Source organism: Zonotrichia albicollis, chromosome Z (genome assembly GCF_047830755.1).
Source record: "Zonotrichia albicollis isolate bZonAlb1 chromosome Z, bZonAlb1.hap1, whole genome shotgun sequence".
In the NCBI taxonomy this organism is placed as follows: domain Eukaryota; kingdom Metazoa; phylum Chordata; class Aves; order Passeriformes; family Passerellidae; genus Zonotrichia; species Zonotrichia albicollis.
Genome location: NC_133860.1, coordinates 41,770,150 through 41,795,149, shown reverse-complemented (window position 1 = coordinate 41,795,149; position 25,000 = coordinate 41,770,150). Strand labels below are relative to the sequence as shown.

The following is a 25,000-nucleotide window of genomic DNA, read 5'->3' as shown; positions in this document are numbered from 1 at the left end:
AGTGCTGCTGCCCTCCATGTGGGCTCGATTAAACCGTGATTTAGCCGAAAGAAATATAATTATGGCTGCAAATAAAATAATCAGCATTGAAGAGCGATTTCCTTAATGAGATGGAGCGGTTGCACGTCACGGAGTAAAGGGGTCTCATTAGGAGGTGGTAATGAGGCTTGGGTGAATATTGGGAGTTACACAAAATATCTAAACTGCTGAGAACACCCAGCGCCGGGCTTGGAATGGGGTTCCCGCTCCCGGCCGGGCCCACAGAGCCCCGGCCGCTGTCCCCCGCCCTGCCTCTGTCTCAGCCGCCCCCAGGCCGGAGGCAGCCCGGTGCTGGGCTTCCCGCCGCCCCCGCCGGAGGACGGGCATTCGCGGCCACTGCGCTCTGCCCACCCGCCGACAGCGCCTGGAGATGCGCGTGTCGGGCACGGCTAATTTAAAGAGCCGACAGCGCGGCCATTTTAAGGAGAGGAGCAGCAGCCACGCCGGCGGCAGCCACGGCTACGGGCCCGCCCGGGGCTCCCGGCGGCCGCCAGCCCCGGCCATCGCCGCTCCTCGGTGGAGCGCGGCCGGGAGAGCTGCGTCCAGCGACCAGGCGGGGAGCACAGGGGCGAAACGAGGACACGAGCCGACTGACCAGCCCGCGCCCCGAACGGCAGCGCAGGGCCGAACGGCGGAGTCGGAGAACGTGAATTATTCCCGATACGGCCAATTAGGGAAATGGATCCCGGCTCGCCCACAGCAGCGCCCCGGGCCGCCGCAGGCGCGAAGCCGCCAAGATGGTGGCGCCGGCGGCCGCCTGCCGCGCATGCGCGGCGCGGGCGTGGCGGCCGGGAGAGGCCCGCGGAGCCTGGAGAGCGCGGCTTGGGCTCCGTGAGGGCGGGCGTGGGCCCGGTCCCGGAGCGCCGGCCTCCCCGGGAGTAACCGGGAGCCAGCGCTGCTCCCCGCCGAAATTGCGTGATGGCTGTGCCGTGTGGCGGAAGGAATCGCGTTGTTTTGTCTTCTTCCCCCGCCCTCCCCATCCGTAGCTTTGTGTTCGGTTTTTAAGAGTGTAAAATGGGCACGTCTTGGTGTTTTGCCATCTATTCAAGAAAATCTGCTTGCATGTGAAATACTAACATAAAGGCCAGGGTGTTTGTCATTTTCTGCTTATGCGTTCAGTAACTTAGAGAAGAGATGGAATCTACATTTTGTTCTCATTATCACTGAAAACATTTCATTTTTCAGCCTGATGCCTGCAATAGATATAAAGGTCAAATTTTTTTATGAGGAACAAAGTCTGTGTGACACTAGCAAAAAAATGCAAGGAGGCTGTGCTTGGCAGCAGGGGAGAGAGCTCCAGAGCTCCAGGAGCACTGATGGCCCCTCGGTTGAAGACTTATCCTACTCTGCTACCGTGGAGAGGTGATTTTTTGGGGGGGGGGGGGGCTTGTTTTGGACTTTTTTTTACTGACTACCTCTGTGTTTTCACTGTAGCAATCTTTGTAATCTTAAGATGTTTACAACATACATATATATATATGTGTATATATGTATATAAAGATAAGTATACATACACACATCCAAAACTGTGATATTTGTCTCCCATTTTGGTACTCTGTACAATGATGGAGTCATGCCAGCAGCAGCACCACTAGATTCTAGTACAGTATAGCAGTAGCTATGTTTATGACCACAACTATGTTAGTTCTAAGGGACAACTCTTTCTTCAGGTTATTGTTTGGTTACCTTTTTTCTTCTAGGAGAAAACAATTTTTGGTTTTGAATGTTTGATTCTGTTGAGAGAAATTGCAGATAATGTTTAGGGAAAAAAAATAAGATTGTCAGGAGACTCTCTTGCTGGTTGGAAAAAGATAAATGTTTTCTCAACACTCTTTTTGAGTTCTTGGGTTTCTACTGTTTTCAGAACATTTCTACCATTTTCTACCATTGTTTGTTTAGTCTGTGCTCTCTTTTCTGCACCGACACAAACTCTTTTGCCTGCGCGTCTCTCTCCTCCTGGCCATTGGCTGATAGTTCAGTCATGGCTTACAGTGCTTGAAATTACATTTTGCACAAAGAAACATCCCTGTCTCTTCAAGTTGTCATGAATGTGGTACAGTTTTCTAATGCTTCAGCTGTAGCAAGGACCTGCAATACCTCAACCTGAGTCTTATGGGTTTCCTCACATTTAAATCTAGCTGTCTGTTCTCAACCGAAAACACAGGCTACCCATAGTACATGTTTACTGTAAGCACAGTGCCTCAAGGTAAGCTGAGAGCCAGCACTCAGAATTTTGCATCTTCTGTTGCTGGGGAAGCTGCAGGATGGGAAAATCAGTTTTTCTTTATGCTCCAGTTGAGATAAGGTAGAAGATTTTATAATGGGCAGAAGGTACTTTGTGTGCTGGGAGAACCAGTGTATTTAGGGAACTGCAGTATGGTACAGAAAGAGTATTTTTTTTATCTGTAGAATAGTGACAAGACATGAAATTATTAGAGCCTTGAAACCTGCCTGACCCTGTCTGAGAGAAGGCTTTTGTGCCCATGGTCTTGTGATTGCAGGTGCCTCATTTGTGACAAGCGTGGGTGGGGATGGTCCTTGAGTGATAGAGGCTTCCAGTCAACACAGGGGAGCAATAATGTGCCACAAGCATGGTAAGTGTCTGACTAGGTTTATCCTTATCATCACCTGGCATTAATTAAGTCTGCTCTAGGTGAATTACTTTCAGCCTAGAATAATAGTTATTACTTTAATGGTAATAACTATTGGGTAAACTTTTATGAATGTGCACCTGAGAGTTGTGGCATGAAAGAGTTAGACATGACAGACACAGAAAATGCAGAACCTGATTGCAGTAGTGTCATCTCATAAGACTGGTTTGAAAGTGGCCTTTTACAGTGAGTCCAGGAACTCCATCATAATTACTGCTCTTTTCATGCTCAGATGGGCAATGTGAGAGTGGTTTTCAAGTGAAAGTGTTGGGTTTTCTTTTTTAGCATTGGCGGCAAGGGTGGTGTTGCTAATTTCCACTCTTTGAGGGTGATGAACAGAGAGTCGTGTGTTGGGGTGTCCAGACTGGGGAGAGACCAGAATGCTATGCTGGGCTTGGTTGCTGGTAATCAGCAAATCAAGTCTCCTTGTGCAATGCTGATCTCTCCAAATGTTAAAAAAGTTTTGTTTCCTTCTTAAGCCACAACATTTACAGCTAATGAAGCAGTGAGGGGGTGCAGGAGAGAGCCTATTGCAAGGGATAGTGACATGCTGGGGGAGGAAACCTCCTTGCAAATGGCCTTCCTTACTTTAGGTGGCTCTCAGCTGTCACTGCTCTTCTCTCCTGTGCTGTCCTCAGGGTGTGCCTGGTTTTTGCTCTGCAGGGAGAAAATTAGACAGGCAGAGTTAAAATAGCCTAATGCAGTCAGGATGAGTGTGTTTCTTTTTGAATTCAATGTTTGAAAACAGTAGTGGGCTTCTTGGACTGCTTATTGAGATTTGTAGTTGGAAATAAGAGCTCAAGGCAGGCCTGTTTCCATGTAAGCATTGGTTAAATTCTCTTACCTTGTAACTCAAAAGGAAGCTGAAATGTTGAATATTTTGTCTTGTAACATCTTTATAAGGTTTTTTCCTGGACTGCAAAGAATGTTACCCTTTGTGATCATCTTGCCATAGTTCTATTTTTAGCACAGTGTATATGGTTTTGAACAGCTTTGAGTTTCAGAAGGCAGGGCGATCCTCTCTTTAGCTTGAGGTATGCATTTGGATTCACCTTCAGCCTGTAGTGTAGGTCTTGTGCACCCAGAGTTAGCCTAACTACCAGGCAATAGACACTTCAGCTCATTCCTCTTCATCCTGCTCTCTCCTGTCCACCTGGACACTCAATCAGATTTACCACCATTCACAACCCGGGTTCTAGTGCAGAAGACTTTAAAAAACAGCTGGAGATTTCAAGTACCTTTCATGTGTTAATCTTGCAATGTGTGTGATTTTTCTCTTGTAAGGGAGTAATTGTTTCTGCTTGGTTAACAGTATTAACTACCTGTATTATACTGGCATAATCCTAACTTCTGTGCTTAAGACTGTCAAAAAGTTCTGAAGCATGTGTGTAAACTTAAAGTTCAGTTTACACTTCAGTGTAGTTTGTTCACTTACACCAGAGGACAGAAGTATTAAAATGAAATAATCATGACATCACCACTGGGAGAACAAACTTGAAACACTTAGGTTTTTGTGGGGGTGTTTTGGAATATTTTTTTGTGTGGAAAAGTGAAGTAAGGAGAGACGAATTCATTTCCTGAATAACAACAAAATGAAACTGCGGTGCTATTGGTAACCTGTCCTTGTAATAGTGGTCTATAACTCTGCCTAGTAATCTAAGAGAAGGTACAGTTTGTCTGTCTGGCTAGTCAAGCATCTGCACAGTGTGGGTTTTCCCTTTGCCCGCAGACCTGCAGAGCATTGTCTACATTTTCCTGTTTGGGCTTCATAAAGGGGATGTAAACTGGGAAATGAATTGTCTATTTCTGAAGGAACGGTATGTGACAAGTAGCGTTATCTCTTTTACATTAAGCCAGGTATGAAGTGCTTTTATTCATAGGCAGCTGATGATGAGTTTGGTATTTGGATGTCTAAATAGAGTATTGGTCTAGTTACAATTGAGTTTTTAATAAAAAGTTAATTGGACCCTTTCTGAAAGGTGCTGCGTTTGGTGCAGAAGGGACTGGAATCTTCTGTTTATCCACAGAATGTTCAGTGTTGAAAAAATTTCACCATTCTTACCTTGATCCTCATTTCTGCGAAGTGTTGTGATGCTGCTCTGACAGCACTCCTCTCTTAATGGTAAGTCTAATGAAAGGAAAGTAGTTTCCATGTCAGCTCAGATCTAGGCTCCTTTGAAGGGGCTAGTATGGAGGACATGGGTTCTGCCCTCTTGCCCTGGCACAGGGAAGACCTAATGTGATGGCTTTTCAGGTCTGTCTTTCTAAAAGCTCAGTGGTATTCAGAAATGGATAAGGTTCACCAGCTCACTTCGTGTTGGCTGGTGAACAGTGTATAGGTATTGTTGATAATTACCAATTTAAAATTGGTTTGACCAAGTAATCTGAAGTTTGTTAGCTTTGGTATGAAAATTGCTTCATTTTCATCACTTCAAAAGCTTTTCTTTCTTCCCCACTGGCTCCATGTACAGTGTCTGAGGTTACATGTGGAATTTCAGGTGTCTTCCAAGTGGATTCTCATGAGTCCATAGCAGCCAGAAATTGCCAGTTGACTCAGTACACCTTGAACTGGTGGGGAGCATTGCAAAAATAGCAAACAAAATTTATTACTGGAACATTAAAAAACAAATGATTTCAAAAGTTCAGTATACAGTAGTTGAATATTTTTATATATCTGTTTAAAATTTTAGTTTCAGTTATAAACTTCTTAATTTATAGAAGTATAAAACCTAAGTTTACAGCTGTTTAATTTGCTTAACAAATAATGTTTAGTTCATCACATTTTTCCCCCACACAGTTCAAAGGCTCCCTTGTGCTGGTCAGATTTCTTATTGCAATTTTGTTTGAATGTGACAAATGGTATTTGATGCATTCATGGAGTTGACGTCCATCAGTAGGCACTGGCCATGATAAAGCCTTTGAGGGAGGAAGCTTCTTAACTCACTGGTTTCTCTGACAAAGCTTCCTAGTTGTCATTAAGGATTATAGTTGTTACACTTGTTGTTATACTTGTCTTCTTTTGAGTTTTGGCTAATTGTTTTGTGTTCCCTGCATATCCCCCAGCTCAAGTGTGAGAATACAGCTCCCCGCTCCCACCACAAAATGCAATGGAGTTTCCTTCATTTGGGAAAATGGCAGGAGTGTGAAGGGTGTATATTTATCCTGCTCAACCTGTTTTCTCTGACTTCTGCTGATGGCAGGATGACTGGGGAAAAGACTCCTTGGCCAGGTCTGGTATCAGGAGCTATTCTGGCCTCTTACAAATCCCATAGTGTTCCAAGTGTTAGTGTTCAAACTTTCCTTTTACAGGTGCAGCATTGGTTCAGTTTGGTACCTAGGTATTGTGTAAGTGATCTTACAAAATGAAACATAACTCATTAGTCCTTTTATGGAGGCACTGATTTTTATACTTCATAAAATGTGAAGTTTATCTTCTGTGTTGAAAACAGAAGACAAGCCAAATCTGATCAATTAGTTTTGAAAGGTACTCTATTCGTTTACAAATGAAGTATTTTCTACTAATTTTTAACCTGCTCCTTTAGAAATGTGTAGAAGCTGCAACAGAGCAGAAAGCTGAGTCACTAAAAGCATCCAGAGGAATTTAATTTTATTTTCATCAACTAATCTACCCACTCATATCTATCTGTGTAAACTAATTACTTTTTTAATTAGGTAGCCTTTTTGATTGCTTATGGAGAGCTGTGGTGAAATTTACTGCTAATTATGCAGGGGCAGAAGGAGGCCTCTGGATTGTTAGGAAAGATGAGAAAATTTTATTTCCTTTTGTTGAAATGGAGAGCGAGTAGTAATTGATACATAAATAATGTGCTTATTTTTCCAATTTCAACCTATTCAGCCTCTGTTAACCTTATTAATTGAGGCTCTTTCTGTGGGTTACTGGGTTTCCTTCCATGTAATGTAACATCTACAGTAACTTCAGAACAGTAAGAAAATGAAACTGTTGTAGAAGTTTTTTTTCTTTCTTTTAAAGGTAATCTTAATGTTGAGCGGTTCTAGAGTGGTGATGTTTGCCCTGAAATGCTGGCTGCTGAGATGTGCTAGCAAGCACTCTGCACAGTTCAAGAGCTGTTTTTTCACTGTGGTTGAATTTGTGTTCTGAAAACTGGGTAAGGTGGCAATTATACATCCCTTTCGCCATCACCTCTGAAGTCCTAAGCCCATAATTTGGATTTATTGTGAGTCTCCCGTTACATGTAGTAACAGAGCACAGCCAAGACTGCACACGGAAGAGAACCCAGAAGTGGTTCTCGTTTGTATTTTCTGTTCAGTGTCCTTAGAAGTGGGTTCCCTCAGAGATGAGATGGGAGAAGGGTTTTTAAGATGGTTAGACCATAGAGAAAACATTTTCTTCTTTGAACTAAATTTGCTACTTCCCTTGCAGTTTTTTCCGGCAGGCCTCACAGTTCACTTCTTACCTTGCAAGTTCCGTCCTTCTGATTTCAGCTGCACTTCAAACTTGCTTCCTATCTTTGCCCTGAATGAGCTCACTTGTGCACAAATGAGCACATAAAATAAAATGACAAGTGGGAACCTGAAGTACTTTTGACCATTGTGTGTATTTGATGAGTGCTCAGAAATGTGAATAGGAAGTGTAAAGTCAGAAAAAATTAGTTAATCTGCTCCTTTCATTAAGGAAGACCATTTTCACCTTCTTTGCATCCTGTGTTGTAATGTGCAGTGCAACATCTGAAAAGTCAGGTAAGTATCACTGAATTTTCTCCTTTGAGGGGACTCTGGGGATCTCCTCTGTGCTGTATTCAAAGTCATCAATTTCAGCTGTGTAACAACTCTTATTGTATTTTTGAGTGAGGAGATAAGTGTCGTTGAGCAACTATGAATGCTCATCCACCTTTTGATGCTTTTCCCTAATGTGTAAATATGAGGCAGGATCAGTGGTCCCTGTGTCATGAGTGACTGAGCTGCCTGGTCAAGAGAAGACCTATAGGAAGGCAGCTCCAACAGCCTCCATGGGAAGTCTCTTCCAGAGCTTCATTTGTCTTAGTTGTTTCCTAAGGAAGGAACCTGTCCAATATTTTTCCCCCTCATTGTAACTGAAGCTCATTACATCTTACTCTGTCTGCCAAGAAAAAATTATTATTTTCCTCTGTAATTCTGTTTACGCTTGAAGATTATTACCACTGCTACCCTCAGTACTTTCCAGGCTAAAATGTCTGGACTTGTTCCTTCTTTTGCACAAACCATTTTTCAGTCTTTTTAGTAGTTTTTACTGTTTTCCTCTGAATCCTTATTTGTTTATCTCTTTTAGTTGCAGCTTCTAGATAAAACCTTTCTAATAAAAAGGGGAGTGTAAAGGTCGTTGCCCATGTCTTATGAGCTAAACTAATGTTTTGCATGTAATACACTAAAATTCTTCTGTATCTCTCAGAACTGGTGTCCAGCACTGACTTTTTCCTATGTTGGTGCAGTAGAAAATTGCTGCTGCCATGTGTAAGTTTGTTTTATTTTCTTATTTAAATGTGTTCTTACTAAAAGAAGTATTTTAAATTTTCTCCAGTTTGTCGGGAACCTTTTGATTTCTGACACTGTCCTTGAAGATACTGAACACCCTTGCATCACCTACATATTAAATGCACAGACTTGCTATTGTACTTCTTTAATCATACAGGTCTGTTGAAGAGCACTGTACCTTTTGGGATGATCAGCCTATCCAATTTTAGTAGTAAATTCGTGGTGATTGCCCAGTCTTAAGGAGCTGTGCAGCCACCTGTCACACTAATGTGGCAATTCTGAAGACCCCAGTCTATTAGGAGGAAGTATGGCTCAGTTATTGAGCCTCTTCCTTGATCTGAACCTCTTGAGTTGGACCAAGGATCCCCACCCCTCATGCCCCAAGCATTAGAACGCAGATTGACTGCAGCTCCCTTGAAAGGTTTCACCAGAGATGGGGAAGGTGTGTTGCCAAAACAGGATATTGTTACAGGGAAATAGAAAAGCTCTGTGTGGTTGTGGTGGTTTGACCAGGAAGGAGTGGGAATTCTGGGAAGCTGTGGTCAAACCAATGAAGGTTTTGGGTTTGAGACTGGCACCCGGTGTAGCCAGTGGGGTTTGGACACACCTCCGAGAATACACAGGGGTTAAAAGCAGGGCACTGCCCTTGGCACTCTCTCTTGGGACGTCGCGGCGAAGAGGTCAGATCTCTCCCCCGTCCAGCCCAGCCGCTGCTGCTGGGCGGGGGAGGGGCAGCCATGCGGTAGGCCCGGGGCCTGGACAGAGATGGGGGTGAGAAAGCTCTCAAGGATGGAAGGGTGGGGGAGCCCCAAGAGACATCGGGCAGCCATTCCCCCCCCCCAGGAGGGAGAGAGAGGAGAGCCGGCGTCTGAATGTGATAGCAGCCGCCCAGGAGGAGAAAGGGGAGGGAAGAGTGCAGCCTGGCCGGTGGAGCAGGAGCACCTGTGGGAGTACCAGCATTCTACCAGCATTCTGAGATAGACAGAGACTGAAAACTTTTAACCCTTTCTTTCATGATTGGGGCCTTGCAAAAATGCTAATCCTCCTCGAAGCTGAATAAGAAGGGAGATAAGAGATGAGATGAGACAAGGACCTGGCCCGAAGAACGTGGAGATGATTGGATGGGGAGAGATGATTTGGAGTGGCCTTTTGGCTGGACTTTTCTTGTGGCCATGGACTCAGTTGTTCCTGTGACACAGACTGCATTTAGGGGGAGGCAGTGCCTCAAAACCAGGAGGGTTCATTCGTGAGGACCCCCCGGCCCCAGGGGGTTGGAAAAATATGGGGGGGACAGATGTCCCAAAGCAGAGACTGTGCCTTTTTGGAGTGAGACAAGGCATCCTTGAAAGACAACCCTAAAAGCAGCTCTGGTCCATGCCGTCAGTGGTGAGAGCACTGGGCATGGAAGGAAGATGTCACAAGCGGCAAAAGGACTTTTTCCGGGCGGTGTCGAAGTGACAAGGAAGCACACGAGGTTTCAGTGTGTTTCCAGGAGAAGCCTATGGAACAAGAAGGACTCCTTTCCTCTTCATGAACTGCAGTTTGAGTATACTAAAGTGTGGGGCCAAGGCTGGGCAGTTGATTTGGGAGAATGTATCGGATTGGGAAAGTCAGGGAGTGGGGAGGAGGAAAGTTTTTTTGTAAGGTTTTCAATTTCTTTTTTTTCTTTTCCTTATAGTCTTTCCCTATTTTCCTGTAGTTTAAGTAATAAAGTGTTCTTTATGTTTAAGTTAGAGCCTGTTTTGCTTATTCCTGGTCACATCTCACAGCAGACACCAGGGTGAGGCATTTTCATGGGGGGGCACTGGCTCTGTGCCAGGCTCAAACCATGACAGTGGTTTATGCTTTTTGTGGATTTCACCCAAAATACTTGTGTACAGTTAGCTCCTTCTAAAGGATGTTGGCAGTCTGAAAACATGCTGCCTTCAGAAATCAGACCGTTCCAGAGGCATCTGAAGACAGTATTTTCAGGTGTGAACATACCTTGATTTTCATCAGGGAGGCTGTCTACTTCCTGTGCTACAGAACATGTTCATTTTTAGAGAATATAGTGGTAGAGCAGAGTATCATCTTGGTCCATGATGCAGTAATAGGGAGCTAGGAAATGGTTTGGACAGAGACATATTAGGCAAACATGAGAAACCACTCACCCTAGAAACTACTGCACTAAGAAACATTTCCTGAAGCTTGTGTGGTAGTTAAAGGCCATGTGACTTTCATTCTAAATGCCACCTTAAGACATGTGACAATCCTACTTCCCTTCAGCCACTATAGGTCACACCTGTTTAGCTTTCATATGCATTTTTTGTGGTACTCAGCAACTGCACATAATTTTTGTTTGGGCTTGTTTTCCAGAAGTGTGTATTCTTTCTTCTTCTGAAGAGCAATTTTTATTTTAAACCCTACTTTACCCAGCAGACTTGGCATCTCCCTACACTTCTTTTCAGCTCAGCATTTATTCACCATACTCCACTCAATGGCTGCAAGCAGACTCATGCTGCAGTCTCTCAGCTGAGACACATGACCCACTTGGTGCACTCCAGCCACCCTTCCCAGTGAAGGTCACAGACTGGTCATTCAGCTGGGTGAATGAGTGTCCAAAGACGGATGTTTTCCTCAATAGCAGTTCATATGTGCTGTGACCCAGCAGTGTTTGCCTGGCACTTCCATGCCTACAACACAATGCTGGTAAGAAGACAGGCATGTTCTCTCATGGAACTGTACTGTCAAAACAGGTTTCACCTCTTAGCCCTCTATGGTACTGGTCTGGGGTCACTTCAAAAGTAGATCATTCTGACTGATCCAATCAGGAATCTTTTGGTGTTGATCTTCCAGAGCAGTGCTTAAGAGAGATGGAAAAGTAGACATTACTCTAAATGTGCTTAAGGTGCATAAGTAAGTACTGAAACAGCAGTTTACTCAAACTCAGGCAAATTAACAAAGAATTTTATTGAATATTCAATTTAGCACCACACAAAAGGTACACTGTGCTTTGTGTTGCCTTTAAGAAACATGCCAGAACACTTTCAGACTAGAAAAACTAATGTAAAAAGCTTTCTTGTTTATTAACAGAACTTACTATTTGCTTTAGAGAAGCTACTCTGAAAAAACCACAGCTTTTGTACATAATGTTTTAATGGTCTTCCGGGCAGACTAAGTGTTGTTCCCTTACCTGTTAGTTTCCCTTAGCTCCTCTTTTGTGTCCTGGGATTTGAATTTTGTTCAAAAACAAATATCACTTAGGCCAAAGTGCTCTCAAGAAAAGCATTCAGTCCAGAACTCTTATTAGCAGATGCAACTCACAATATACTAGTCACCTGCTAAATCCCGTTTCCCGAAAAGCAGAAGAATTTTGATGCATGGAGGTTGTACGAATTGGGCTCAACTTAGTGCCATGCACATTGAGAAAGATCGGGAGTCAGCTCTTGCCTTGGACTCAAAGATAAACAAGGAGTACATACTTGATAAAACTACAGAAAAATTGTACCATAAAAAAAAAGTAGGTGACTGGGAAGGGTAATTTGCTCTACCTTCTCTTTCAGTATAGATTTTTATGCTGTAATGTATATTATTTCAAATATAAGGTGCTTCTGAAGCCCATGTTGGGGCTGGAACTAGATGGAACCTTTCCAACCCAAACTATTCTATAAAGATATTTCATTCTCAAGTAATTACCGGTCCCTCACATAGCCAAACTTTGTTTCTTAGCCTGAACTGTTCAGATTTAAGTTCTCTATATTAACTAATACACTTACTTTAAATGGGCTTTCTTTTTTCTTTTTTTTTTTTTTTTTTAATTGAGGTGAACTGGAAATATATCTATTTTGCCCAAATATGGAACACACAAATGTTTCAGAATATTCTTTATTTGATGCACCTTGCAGTTAGAGAAAGCTCAGTTTGCATAAAGGGAACTTTAGCAAGTTAACAAAAGTAGTAGAGCCATAGTCAAATGAAACTGTGGAATGGACCCCGTGCTAATGCATATAAGGAGAGAACTGGAAAACAGCTAGGCTTCCAGCTTCACTGACTCCAGTATGGAACGTGCTTCTTTATACTCTTCAGCTTCTTCCAATTCTTTTTCATTTTCCTGTAATCAAAAGCAACATTTTTGAGTACCCTGAAAATAACTGTTGTGGAATTAAATTTAAGAAGGTAAAAAACTGCTAACAAATAAGGCGAAAGCTGAGGTACTCAACAATATTTCTGTCTTACTGGCAGCATCTTCTTACACCTCTGAAGTGGATGGACTACGAAATAGGGGCTGGGAGAGCCAAGTCCCTCCCACTGTAAGTAAAGATCAGGTTCATGACAACTTGAAGAACCTGAATGTGAGGTACCTAAGTCTGTTGGACCTGACAAGATGCTTCCCAGAGTCCTGGAGAAACTGCCTGATGCAGTTGCCATGCTTCTCTCCATGACATTTGAAAAGTCATGGCAGTCAGGTGAAGTCCTTAAAGACTGCAAAAAGGGAATGATCATTGTGAACTCTATGGTCCCCCACAACATCCTTCTCTCTAAATTGAAAAGAAGTGGATTTGATGAGGAGGCTCTTCACTGGATAAGGAATTAGCTGGATGGTCACAGCCAGAGAAGTGGTCAGTGACTCAATGTTTGGATGGAGATCAGTGACCATCACTGATCCTTTAGGACCCTGTACGGTGACCAGTGTTATTTAATATCTTCATTAATGACACAGAAAGTAAGGTCCATAAATGCGCAGATAACACCAAGCTGAGTAGCTCAGCTGATGCAACTGAGAAATGGGATGCTATCCAGAGAAACCTGGACAAGCTCTAGAAGAGGGCCCATGGGAATCTCATGAGGTTTAACAAGACCAAGGACAAGGTGCTGCCCGTGGGTCAGAGCAGCCCTGGTACCAGCACAGGCTGGGCATGAACAGATCCCAGCAGCTCTGCCCAGAAGGAATTGGGGGTGCTGGTGGCTGAGAGGCTGGACCTGCCCCAGCCATGGGCACTGCCAGCCCAGAGAGCCACACGTGTCCTGGGCTGCATCCAGAGCAGGGTGGGCAGCAGGGCAGGGAGGGGATTCTGCCCCTCTGCTCTGCTCTGCTGAGAGCCCACCTGCAGGGCTGCATCAGCTCTGGGGGCACAGCACAGGAGGGACAGGGACCTGCTGGAGGGAGTCCAGAGGAGGCCACAGAGATGGTCGGGGGCTGGAGCACCTTCCTTTCTGGACAGGCAGAAAGTTGGGCTTGTAAAGACTGGAGAAGAGAAGGGCTCTGGGCAGCCCTCACAGCAGCATTTCAGTGCTTAATGGGGACCTACAGGAAAGACGGGGACAGACTTTTTAGTAGGGCCTGTTGTGACAGGACAAACAGTGATGGTTTTAAACTAAAGGAGAATAGATTCAGGCTAGATAAAAAGAAGTTTTTTACAGTAGAGGGTGGTGAAAAACTGGGACAGGTTGCCAAAAGAGGTGGTAGGCATCATGTCCATGTAAACACTCATTGTCAGGCTGGATGGGGCTCTAAGCAACCAGCTGTAGTTGAAGATGTTCCTGGTCATTGCAAGGGAGTTGGAACAGATGATCTTTGAAGGTTCATTCCAACCCAAACCGTTCTATGAAATGAGGAATATATAATTTTTGAAAACACACATTCTATGTTACTCAAAGCACAGGTAAATTCTTTTGTCCTGCTTAAGGTCCCTGATAATGGCTGTCATGTGCAGGTGGATTTGACCTATGCATACCTTTATTTGGTAAGTGTTGAATATCTAAAACCAAGGGACAAGTAAGAACAAACTTCAGATTAAGAGTACTCTTAGAAAAATGCTTAAGTAGACTGACAATTGAAAAACATACTAGGATACAGTACATTTCAATAAATGCATTCAAGGTGAGTTAAGCACAGAAAGAAATACACGAAGACTTCCAAATTCTTCACAGCAATAGTAACTGTCCCCATTCCTTGTTTTAGGTTTGCATACTATGGATCAACAGCACCATTTTTGCACACCACTGAAATTTAGACTAACTGTTCAGTAACTAGTTGAGTGACAAAAAGACCCTAAATCCTGTCAGGTACTGAGAATTTATTTTGGCAAACAGTAGATGCAGACTACCTGAGAATAGGACACCTTGACTTTTCCATTTGAAAAGTATTTGCATTTTAGCCATCACTATATCTGGGACATAATTTAGGATGTTTATTTTTAGCCTCACAATACCATTTATTGTGCACCAACATGTGTAGCTGAATTCTTGATGAGAAGGCAGCTTTTAGAATAAGCATTATCATCTCCAAACAGTATAGGTTCAGTGAATCTATTTGTACAACATACTCTTTATTCCTAAAGGTATTTTTATCTTAAAAAGCAGGGCAGTACTGCTCACTTCACTAATAAAACATTAAGCAATACTCAGCAAGGATTCCTCTGATTTGTCCATAGCATAATAGGAGTAGTAACCAAAGTACTTGACAATTTCAGTTCCGTACAAGCATATTATATACATTTATACTATCTATAAAACCTAAAGTAGGTGAACTGATTTTTCTGACGAGGGAACTAGCACAGGAGCTCTGAGTCCATTTTCACAGCCTCGGATAAGTGTATGTTCAACGTAATTACATAAAGGACAGCTTCTAACACACGCAGTCTCCACAGACTAAAGACCGAGTCTGCAAAGACTGCTATCTAAAGCAAAATACTGGTATCTTATAGGATACTGGTCTTGGGACGTACAGAAAATTCTGTAATCCAGTTTTTATTTGCTACAGTTGTTTATCCAGGAACTGCAGCACTTCTTCATCAGTTGGGGTGTGATGCAATACTCACTAGTAGTTGAGTAAGCTCTGCATGTGCAACTTCTAGTCTGCGTTGGCAGTCTGGAATCATCATTCGTGATTCTTGTAAGATCTCGATCTGTGAAAATCAGAAGACAATGAAATTAGAATATGCTCCAGAGAGAAACATTATCTTGTAGGATAAGTTTTTACTCTGAAAAATCAGCAATCTAGTCATTATCTAGGAACTTCAGAACAATTGCACGTATCTTCTGAATAGGGTAAGAATTCATTTAGCATAATTGCTTAAAACTCTGTTAATTTAGAGCACAATTCCATTTACTCTATGCTTAACTGAATATCAAGTATTAAGTGCAAGACAGTATTCAGAATAATTTTTCCCTTGGCCAAAAAGTACAGCTTAGTAAGGTTTTCAGCATTTGTTAAAAAGTCTATTTAGAACAAACTTTCTCCTGCTGTCATGAAGCAGCTTCATCCAAAAGGGGATCAGCTGGTTATATAAATATCTCCTGCATCTTTTGGGTAATAAAGAAAAAGAATGTTCAGATAATACCCCATAGAGATAATTACTGCATGAAAAAAGTTATTGAGTTATTGATCACATTGTGTGCAGACTGCAGGAGGCTCTGACTGAAAGACAAAGGTAAAGAAAAATGAAAAGTAAAGACCAGCAGGATCATATTTTTGATGCTTATCATGCATAAAAAGTTATTACATATCCTTGTGCTTCATTCTAGGAGAAAGATTATTCTCACCATGCACTCTGAACAAAATTACTAAACTGGCACTCCACTGAATCTGAAAATCCTGCCACCTCCTAAAGAAATCAACGTCAGTTTTAAGAAAGGGAACATTTATTTCATGGAGCATTTCTGGATCTGAACACCAAACACTGAGAAGAAAAGATGTGCAGGGTTGTTCAGTAACGTTACATCTATTTAGGAATTAAAATCTGTTAGATATTTAGATATGAAACATCTCCATTCAGGATAACCTGCAACAGAAAGCCTTCTCTTTAAATCGCTTTTTTCTTTCTGTCATTCCTATGTTGCATCATCCTGCTAGAATTAATGCTGCTGTATCAAAAAGTCATTGTAAAACGATGTTAAGCTGTAGTTAAGGATGCATTTATGTATTCAGAAAGGCTTTGTGTAACAAGATGCTATCAGCAAGTTTTTAAGTGTCACTTAGACCATTTGGTTTTGAGAGAAAAAACTTAAGTTTCTAATTTTACACTTTAATCAGTCAATGTAACAGCCATAGAATGAGGTGTGCCGTAAACTGCATGATATGATGCCTTTTGCTTTATGTAGTAGAATACCTACAGGAGTGAGAATATCCAATAATTACTTCCTTGTGCCACACAGATATGAAATATTTGTGTGTTGTAAAGCTTGTTAAACAGATAACGTGAAATTAGTAACTTATTTGATATGTGCCACTAGACAAGTGACCTGGGAAGGCATGTAAATCTTGAATCCTGCCTGCTCTAAGAAATAAACAAATCTACCCAAATAATTTGATTCAAAACAATATTTGACTGATTTCCAAACAGCTACCCAAGTTTTATTTATATGTGCCAGTGATTCAATGATAAATAAAAATCTGAAAGATAATAAATCCTAGAACTATATTCAGTAGGTGCAAACAGCTGGATACTGTTCCTGGAGAACAGGAATTTTGGGCACCCATTATGATTTAACTCCTGCATAAACCAATTTATTTTCAAAAAATGCTGATATTCCCACATAAGACTATTTACTTTTACAAATATACATAGTAAAGTCAAAAGTTCAAATAATTATATAAGCTTTTTGACTGGATTTTTTAAAGTGTTTATTCTTTAAATTCTGTACAAATTCTGCCCAACTTTCAGACAGCACTCTAAGGGTGACAAGCACAATAGCCACCCAAACTCCAATGCCAGGCACTGCAGCCATTTCCATCCCTGTGACATGCACTGCAGCAACTCAAATTCCACTGACCAGACCAGAGCAATTCCAACTTCAGCTAAAGACTATTATTTAACCCCAGCCAGCAACTAAGTATCAGGCAGCAGCTCACTTGCTCCTGCTCCAGGCTAGTGGGAGAAGACAACAGGAAGAAAAGGTAAACCTTGTGGGCTGAAATAAGAACAATTTAATAACTTTTAAAAATTCAGTAATAATAATGAGGGAGGGAGAGATTTTAGTTTTATCAGCTTCAAAAAAACAGAAGCAGAGTATGTTGATTTGGGTTTTTTTCCCAACTGACCCACATCTAACCAAGAGATTCAGAGATATGTAGATCCACAAATAATTTGAAAGCAACAAAAACCTCCACACCAAAACAAAACAAAAAACCCCAAACAAATTCCATGGGGTTCTCCTTGCTCTTAGAAGGACACCCTGATATACTACTGGGTTACAGGTTATAATGCCAGTAGTTTCATGTGAAAGGAGTCGTGTTCTGAACAGAAAAGGTAGGCTGAAAACCATAACAAATGTAAATATGTCATATATGTACCAATTATATACAAAAAAATGAATATATAGTCTAGCTTTTAAATACTGTCACTTGCCTGTTTTCTATTGCACAGATAATCCTAACAGTATGGATCTACTCAAAGATGGCAGAGGTAAAGAAAAGACGTAGAAAACTGTTTGCTAAAACAAGTGCTACTGGTTTGAACTACTTTTCCTCAAAAAGTCTGTAAAGCACTTAGAATCCATTGACTAATTACAGCCACATCTGGTGGAAGGAGAAGGACTAAAAGAAAAAAGTAATCTCTAAGTATTAGAAAAACAAAAGGTTCCAAAATTTAGTAATCCCACTAAGTAAGATTAGTAGCACACAATAAATAATCATGCTAAAGCTACTGGTAGGCTAATCCATATTTGTAGCTTAAATCCACACCATGGCAAAACTTCTCATCTCAGTAGTAAACAGGAGTAGTACAAAAGTACTGGGCCTTGGTAATATCAATGTACTTGTCCAGGATTGTGGTGTAGGGATCTATGGAGTAGTAGAGCATAGATAATGTAGCAAGAAGCTAGGCATAGGAAACTCAAAGGAGATACAGCATTAAGGTGAATATGGACACAAAAAACCCCCACACATGCAAACAAGAATTGTAGGAAACACAATTTTATGAGTTCTATTTGCTTTCAAGTCCAAAAGAACCTTGAACTATCCACAAATACAGGATACAACAGCACACTTGCTATAGGCAAGTTGTCAAATACATTGACCAAAAGACTCCTGAAAGACCTTGCAATAAAAAACTGGGGAACACAGTTTGGTTTCTACAGTGCTTGAGTGCTTCAAGAAATGGCCGGGTGTCAACAATGAACTACCTACTGCCTCTAGCATGAAAACTGATGGAGGAGGAGAAAACCCTCTAGATGTATTGGTATTTCAAATGAGTTTTCTCTGCAGCTCCTCTCAGTTAAGATCCAGTCCTGTTTCTTCTAAAGCAGATCACTTTAGGACATTAAAAACATAAAGTCTAGAATCCAAAAGGTACTCTATCTGCCTAAATAAGAAGGAAAACACTCTTTGGAAAACAGAAGGGGAAAAGGAGGATCACAGTAATGCCTTTTCATAATTTGGTTTCTTTCATAAAGTTTGAATGCATCTTTAATACCAGATTAGGGATATTGTATGGTATTTGGTACAGAGAATTCCAAGTTGCTGGCTTTTCAGTAAACAAACTGCGCTTTTGTTAAGGATAGTGTCAAAATATATAAGGAGAAGCATTAGGTCTTCACTTGCATTTCCACTGCCACTTTACCAAGGCTCTAGAGCTAGAATTCATATTAAACAAAGATCTATTCTTAGGAGGCAGAAAAAGTACTTATGCAAATAACGAGACTGATGTAAAACAGCACATTTAATCTAATCTTACTCAATCTGTGAGAAGAAAGAACTTTGAACCAATCAGGTGTGTGGTTGGAAAGCGCTAAACATGTAAAAAGCCAACTAACCAGAATATTTCTTTGAGTCTAAAACGACATTTTAAAAGTTCTAGAACATTACAACCTTCGTTTCAGCAAGAATCCACCAATAACAAGATCAGCAGCGAATTACCATCTTTCACATTATTTTCCAAAACAGCAAATGATTTCCAAATGCATGTCTTTTTAGCTGTTTCAGAAGGCACTCTTTCACTTAACAAAGCAAGAGAAATATTGCAGTTTTCACAAATACTGGAAAAAAAATGTATGAGCAAGATGTACTTTATATACTCTTAGGTACTTTTGACAGGTAGAGATTAAATTCTGTGTTAAATCCACTAGATTTTTAATTCATCTAGAAATAACAAAACTCAATAAGTAACTTGGAACTGTATAATTACATTCAAAAAACAGAAAAATTACCACTCACTTATCAGTAAAAATGTTGCCAATTAGCAAAACCGCCAGAGTATATCTACAATACCAGAGAGAGGAAACACAGAGGTGTTGCTTTCCCCCGGTTCACAAGTCTAAAAATAAAAGCATGAGCTGTGAAAGGATATTTATTTATATATGAACATCAACGACCACAGTAACACAGAAAGCTACAGGATTCCATCATTAGAGTTTGCACCTGAATGATACTGTGTGAAAATTCTCTATTGAAGTAGTATTATGAAGTCCTGTGGAAAGTCTTCATGTATTGAGAATTGTTATAACTGAGTAGAAACTAAGACTTTATTAAGACAAAATCAGCAGGGAGTTAGAACTACACTACTTCTTGCTGCCCAGAGAAACTAGAAGTAGAATTTGTACCTGGTGGGATAAATCAGAAGTATTTTAATATTTATTACCACAACAAAGTCTTCTTGCACACTACAATGGAATCTTCAGTATCTAAGAGCATTGCAAGAAAACTGTCCTTTTATTTTCCTGGTATTGAATCTGCTCCTCATTAAGCAAGTCCTTCTGGACAGTTCAGGTGAGGGCTGGCATGTAACAATTGCCAACCATCCCACATGGTCACTGCCTCGGCTAGAGAAGACTTGAGTCCACTGGAACCATGAGTTGCCCCAATGCATAAGAAGTTACGAGAAAAATACTGAATCAAAACCTACTGTTCTAAAAAGAAACTGATCCCTTTTTACAGACCAGACATACTGTAAAGACTACATATGCTGCAAGAATGGTATTTTCCACTTTAAAGTGAAATTTTCCATATTCACTTTTGTATGTAAAACTGTATGTTCTGAGTTATAACTAGAAAGCTAAATGAAAATAGTACTACATCAAGAGAAAGTATTGCTTTTAGGTTTTTTAAGAATCCCTGCCTGAACTCTGGATTGATTTATGCATGTATATAAATACATAAATACACACACACAGACACACACACACATACAATTTAGTCAATACCTCAGCTAAACTAATAGTTAAAACTATTCTCCTAGTCACAAGTGACTGAATTCATTCCCACTCCCCAAATATTACTTTTCATTACCAAGGTAAAAATTACAACTGTATTTTAAGAGTTATGCACCCTAGAATGGGAATTAGAGATTAGCTAGAAGCAATTCTTAAAATGGGTAACTACAGGTATTTTTTCTGAAAAAGATCTCAAAGTCTTTACTGTATCCAAAATATTGTTCAGAGCAAACTCTCCTGGAACCATTTAACTTTCTTTGAAGTCTCCAAATTTTTAATAACCTAAAATATTAACTTCCAGAATGTGAAGTGCGCTAAATAAACAAGAAGTGAAAACGTCATTGGAGAATCTGATTGCTTTCAAAGTGTATCAGGCAATTTCTGAATGAATCAAGACTGTTTTCTGTGAAGGCTTTTGTCATTGGTCTCTAGAAAGACTTTCAAGTAGTAGGTAACAATTTCAGCAGAAGTTCACAGCCATCACTGGTTTTGACTTTCATGATATCTTGCAGGTCACTGTGGAAATACCACGATACAGTCAAATAATCTGATGAATGGGCAACACTAAAAATGGGAATTGAACTCATTAGTTCTTGTTAGCACCAGATCTTCAGAAAGGTTGTTGTTTTGTAGATCTTCTAGTCTCAGTCTGGTGAGGCAGAAGACAAGTCTGCTCCATAAATACCAATCTTTATTTGTACACAAATTCTTTATTTGTATTTCATTCCCATGGCATAACAAAAGCAAGGCAGGACATAGCCTTTTTAGAAAAAGTTAAACCAACTTTTTTAGTAAATTCATATTTAAGTTCATATATCTTTCTCCTATGCTTTGCTAATTTTGTATTTGAATTTTGTTTAACCTATTCTTCCATTGTTTAAAAATAAAGACAGGATTCCAGAAGGTTATGTTTATTACTATAAAGAGAAAATAATTTTAGTACAGTTTTGATTTCTGTGAAGATTTGAGATAAAACATCTTGGAAATACTTGGACAAAAAACATTATCAAAAGATAACATAGTTAGTTGAAATAATATGAGGACCACAGTAAAACACAGACATTTCACACTTCTGTAAAGAATAAACACCAATCTCCCAAACCCAAGTTCCTCTTGTGAGTAGATGTTACACTTTTTCTCCCAAAAGGGTATGTACCAACTGTCTGCAACCACTATCCTTGTGGTAAACCTTCCAAGAAAAAATGTAATCATACTTAACAGTGACACTAAACTGTACTCTTGAGCAGACCAAAGTATCGCATGCCCCCTCCTAATCTATGACTACACTACAAACTCCAGCAGCTTCACACTGCTTTCCTTCTCTGAGGTTTGTGATTTTACCAAAAGGATACTGGTGAGTAAAAAAGGACACTCAAGAGCTGAAATGTTTCCCCTTCATATTAAATTCTGGGCATTCTCATTTTGCTCTTACATTTCCAGTTAGCAGCAAGTACCTGGTTTACCTACATCCACTGAGACCATGTATTCACTACAGGTTCTCCATATTTCCAAGAAAGAGTTCATGATGGCCTCACACACAGTTAGTGAGTGATGGTCATTGTGACATAAAGTACTAAGTAATCATATACACACATATAAACTATAATCCTTGTAATTTAACATCTTAAAGGAATTTCTATTGCTTAAAGGAATTTTTATGTCACAATTATAGTCTAATAGTTATATAACACGAGTCTAGAAAAAAGTACAGGAGATTCCTCTCTCTAAAGATGACTATGATTAAATGAAAACCAATAAGGATTTTATAAAACAAGTTCTAGGATAGTTTACCTGCTTCTTAATTCCATAATCATCGCATGCTTCAGCTTTCATTTTTTCAATCTTTTCTTCTTGCTGTTTTGCTTCTTTTTCATACATAATTTTTTCTTTTGCCAGCCTGCAATTAACAACCAAGTCATTGTGTTAGTCTCATTCTATTACAGTAAAAAGTTACATCCGTGAAAACAGTCCCCCACTCAAAAGTTACAGGCCTGGAAGATAATACTCAATTTTATAAAAAAAGGCTTTTAACCACTGCAAGAAAACCCCTGTATCTAGGAAAAAATAAATTTAGCTATAATATAAAAAAAGTATTTTCTCCACTTATCTTGATATTGGTTTGGGGGTCACAGACAAAAGTAACAGTTCCAGAACTTATATTCCAACAATTTTCTTTATTTCCTGTCTATCAAAGGAAAAGGAATCCATGTTTTAATCATAGTAATGGACCCATACTTGGGAGCAGGATGCTTTTTGCTAACAAGCATAAATTCAAGAGTAATAGAAATAAGTTTGAAGGTCAGAAGAATATTAAGCTAGTCTAATATGATGTCCTACTGTAACTATTACATTGCAATCCCATTATCAAACTTCAGTATTTGTTACTGCAATTTTGCTGTTGCATCTCCCACTTTATCGCATGTATTCATTAAGCATATCTTAGATTATGCAATACTAGATATGAACCAAAGCATCTTTCAGGATCTCAAAAACACTGGAACAATTTCTTTTCATCTAGATGAGGAGCAGAACAAACATGGAGATACTTCTGCAGACCTGAAATCTGAAAAAAATCCTTCCCCAAACAAGGGTAAGATCGACCTATATGAGATTGTTTGAAGATAATTTAATATCCAAAAGAACATAATCAGATTCAAGAAGCAAAGAATATATTATACAATGAAAACAGAATAAATAAAGGTCTAATAGAGAGCTTCATGACCACATTAGTGCATCAGTGTTAATTAGTTTATCATTTGTCACAGTTAAGCACCCTACTAGGAGTGCTGAGAATGGACAGGATGCTATTGGGCTGTCAAGAACCCCTGTGAACTGAAGATGCCACAAAACCATCACTGCAGCTGTATGACCAAAAAAATCCACTGAGAATATACTGATAATGCAACAGCTGGAACTCTCCCTGTTATTTACGAGCGTTTATTTGCTAAAATAGCCCAAAGCCATGGCTCCACAGCAGTCAGTCTAAGTTGGGCTGTAGCAGCATGCACCTGAACTTGCTTCACTCCTCATGGAGTCACACCGCCAGAAAGGGCTGTCAGCCTTACAAAGCACCTTCAGCTGTGTGCAGAGCACACATGCTGGGTCAATAGACCAGGCCATTTTCTACACGAAAGCCAAGTACCAACTTTGAGAAGTAGAGCTGGAGAAAGACAGGAACCTAATTACTAATAATACTAAATGAGTGGCTGTAATTCCAACTACTGGAACTAGTTCCAGTATTATTAACATCAGTAAATATTGATTTAATAGAGGATGAGTTAATTGTTTGATCAAGGTTACCTGATTGAATTCCAGACAGTATTAGGTGCTTTGCTACTTTTAGGCTCCAAAACCTAAAAGTTCATTTTAATCAACCCGTGAAACAGACGACTTTTTCTGAATGAGAACAGCAAATTCCCTTGAGGAGCAAGGGGAGAGGTGTGATTGAACAATGTTTTTATGTGATTCACTTATTGAAACGTGTACCCCATTGGAACTAAAGGCAACTTATACTTCTGAATGAAACATTTTACATTATTTTAAATTTTAGCCAAAACAAAAGGTTCGGTGCATGACATTATTTGTATTTTCACATTCACATCTCCTATGCACACTAACTTTTCAAACTGATTGTTCCCTCACGTCTGTATACTTTCATCAAACAGGGGAAGACTATATGTTCTCACCTAATTTTGAACCTTTGCGTACTTTTCTCACATCTGCATACTTGAGAACTGCATCTGTATTTACTGACCTATTTCTGCAGTAGCTCTCATGTCACAAGAACTTGAAATATTCTGCTTTTAAAAAAATATATACAGGAAATATGAAACATGAGAACATTTTCTGTGACAAATTTCCTGCTGGACTTTGTTCAGAACTCAGATTTATCTAAGTTAATGCTCTGCTTATCATTCATAAGATTAGGATGCTGCTATCTAATGCAATTAAAGAAGTTCTGATTTGAAGACATTTCCTTTACTAGATCCTTTCCCTAGATGTCATTAAGCCATTTCTACTGCTTATATAGCTTGGGGAGACACTAAGTAAGTAGACAAATTGGTTTTAAAAATAAAGAGAAATTTCGTAATGGAGACATACTAACACTGAATCACTTCTTAAAAATTTCAGCAGACATCTACACAAAAATACCTGCATAATACTTTCCTCTCTTCTTCCTTTAACCCTTTTCTATCTGGAAAATAGACTGTGGGTTGGGTGGGTTTTTGTTTGTGCTCTTTTGTTCATTTTTTGGTTTTGGGTTGTTTGTTTGTTTTTTTTTTGGTGGAGGGGTTTTTTGTTTGGTTGGACAGTTTGGGTTCTTTTTTTTAAGATTTAAATGGATACAAACCAGAATCTAGATTGGAAATTAGGAAGAAGTTTTTTACAGAAAGGGTGATAAAGTATTGGAATGGTCTGCCTGGGGAGGTGGTGCAGTCACCATCCCTGCATGTGTTTAAGAAAACACTGGATGTGGCACTTGGTGCCGTGGTTTAGCTGAGGTGTCAGGGCATGGCTTGCACTCACTCTTGAAGGTCTCTTCCAACCCAGTGATGTGTCTTTATATATGGTGTGACCATACACAATGAACTGAGTAAGAATAGCTCAGTAGTCAAATTGCATTTGTGTGCATTTCAAGAACACAGGTCATTCGGTAATTAAAAAACAATAAAAACCACAAGAGGCTTAAC

At 40.2% G+C, this 25,000-nt stretch overlaps 1 protein-coding gene across 1 annotated transcript in view; it reads right to left on the bottom strand.

The window, feature by feature from the left end:
- Positions 1-11,105: 11,105 nt before the first annotated feature.
- Positions 11,106-25,000, bottom strand: part of TBCA (tubulin folding cofactor A) — a 26,255-nt gene continuing 12,360 nt past the window's right edge. The window contains exons 2-4 of the mRNA XM_005488318.3: positions 22,101-22,206; positions 14,981-15,067; positions 11,106-12,270 (exon numbers count right to left, since the gene is read on the bottom strand). Coding sequence (XP_005488375.1) covers positions 12,190-12,270; positions 14,981-15,067; positions 22,101-22,206 — 274 coding nt within the window. The 3' untranslated portion in view covers positions 11,106-12,189. The remainder of the gene's footprint in view (positions 12,271-14,980; positions 15,068-22,100; positions 22,207-25,000) is intronic.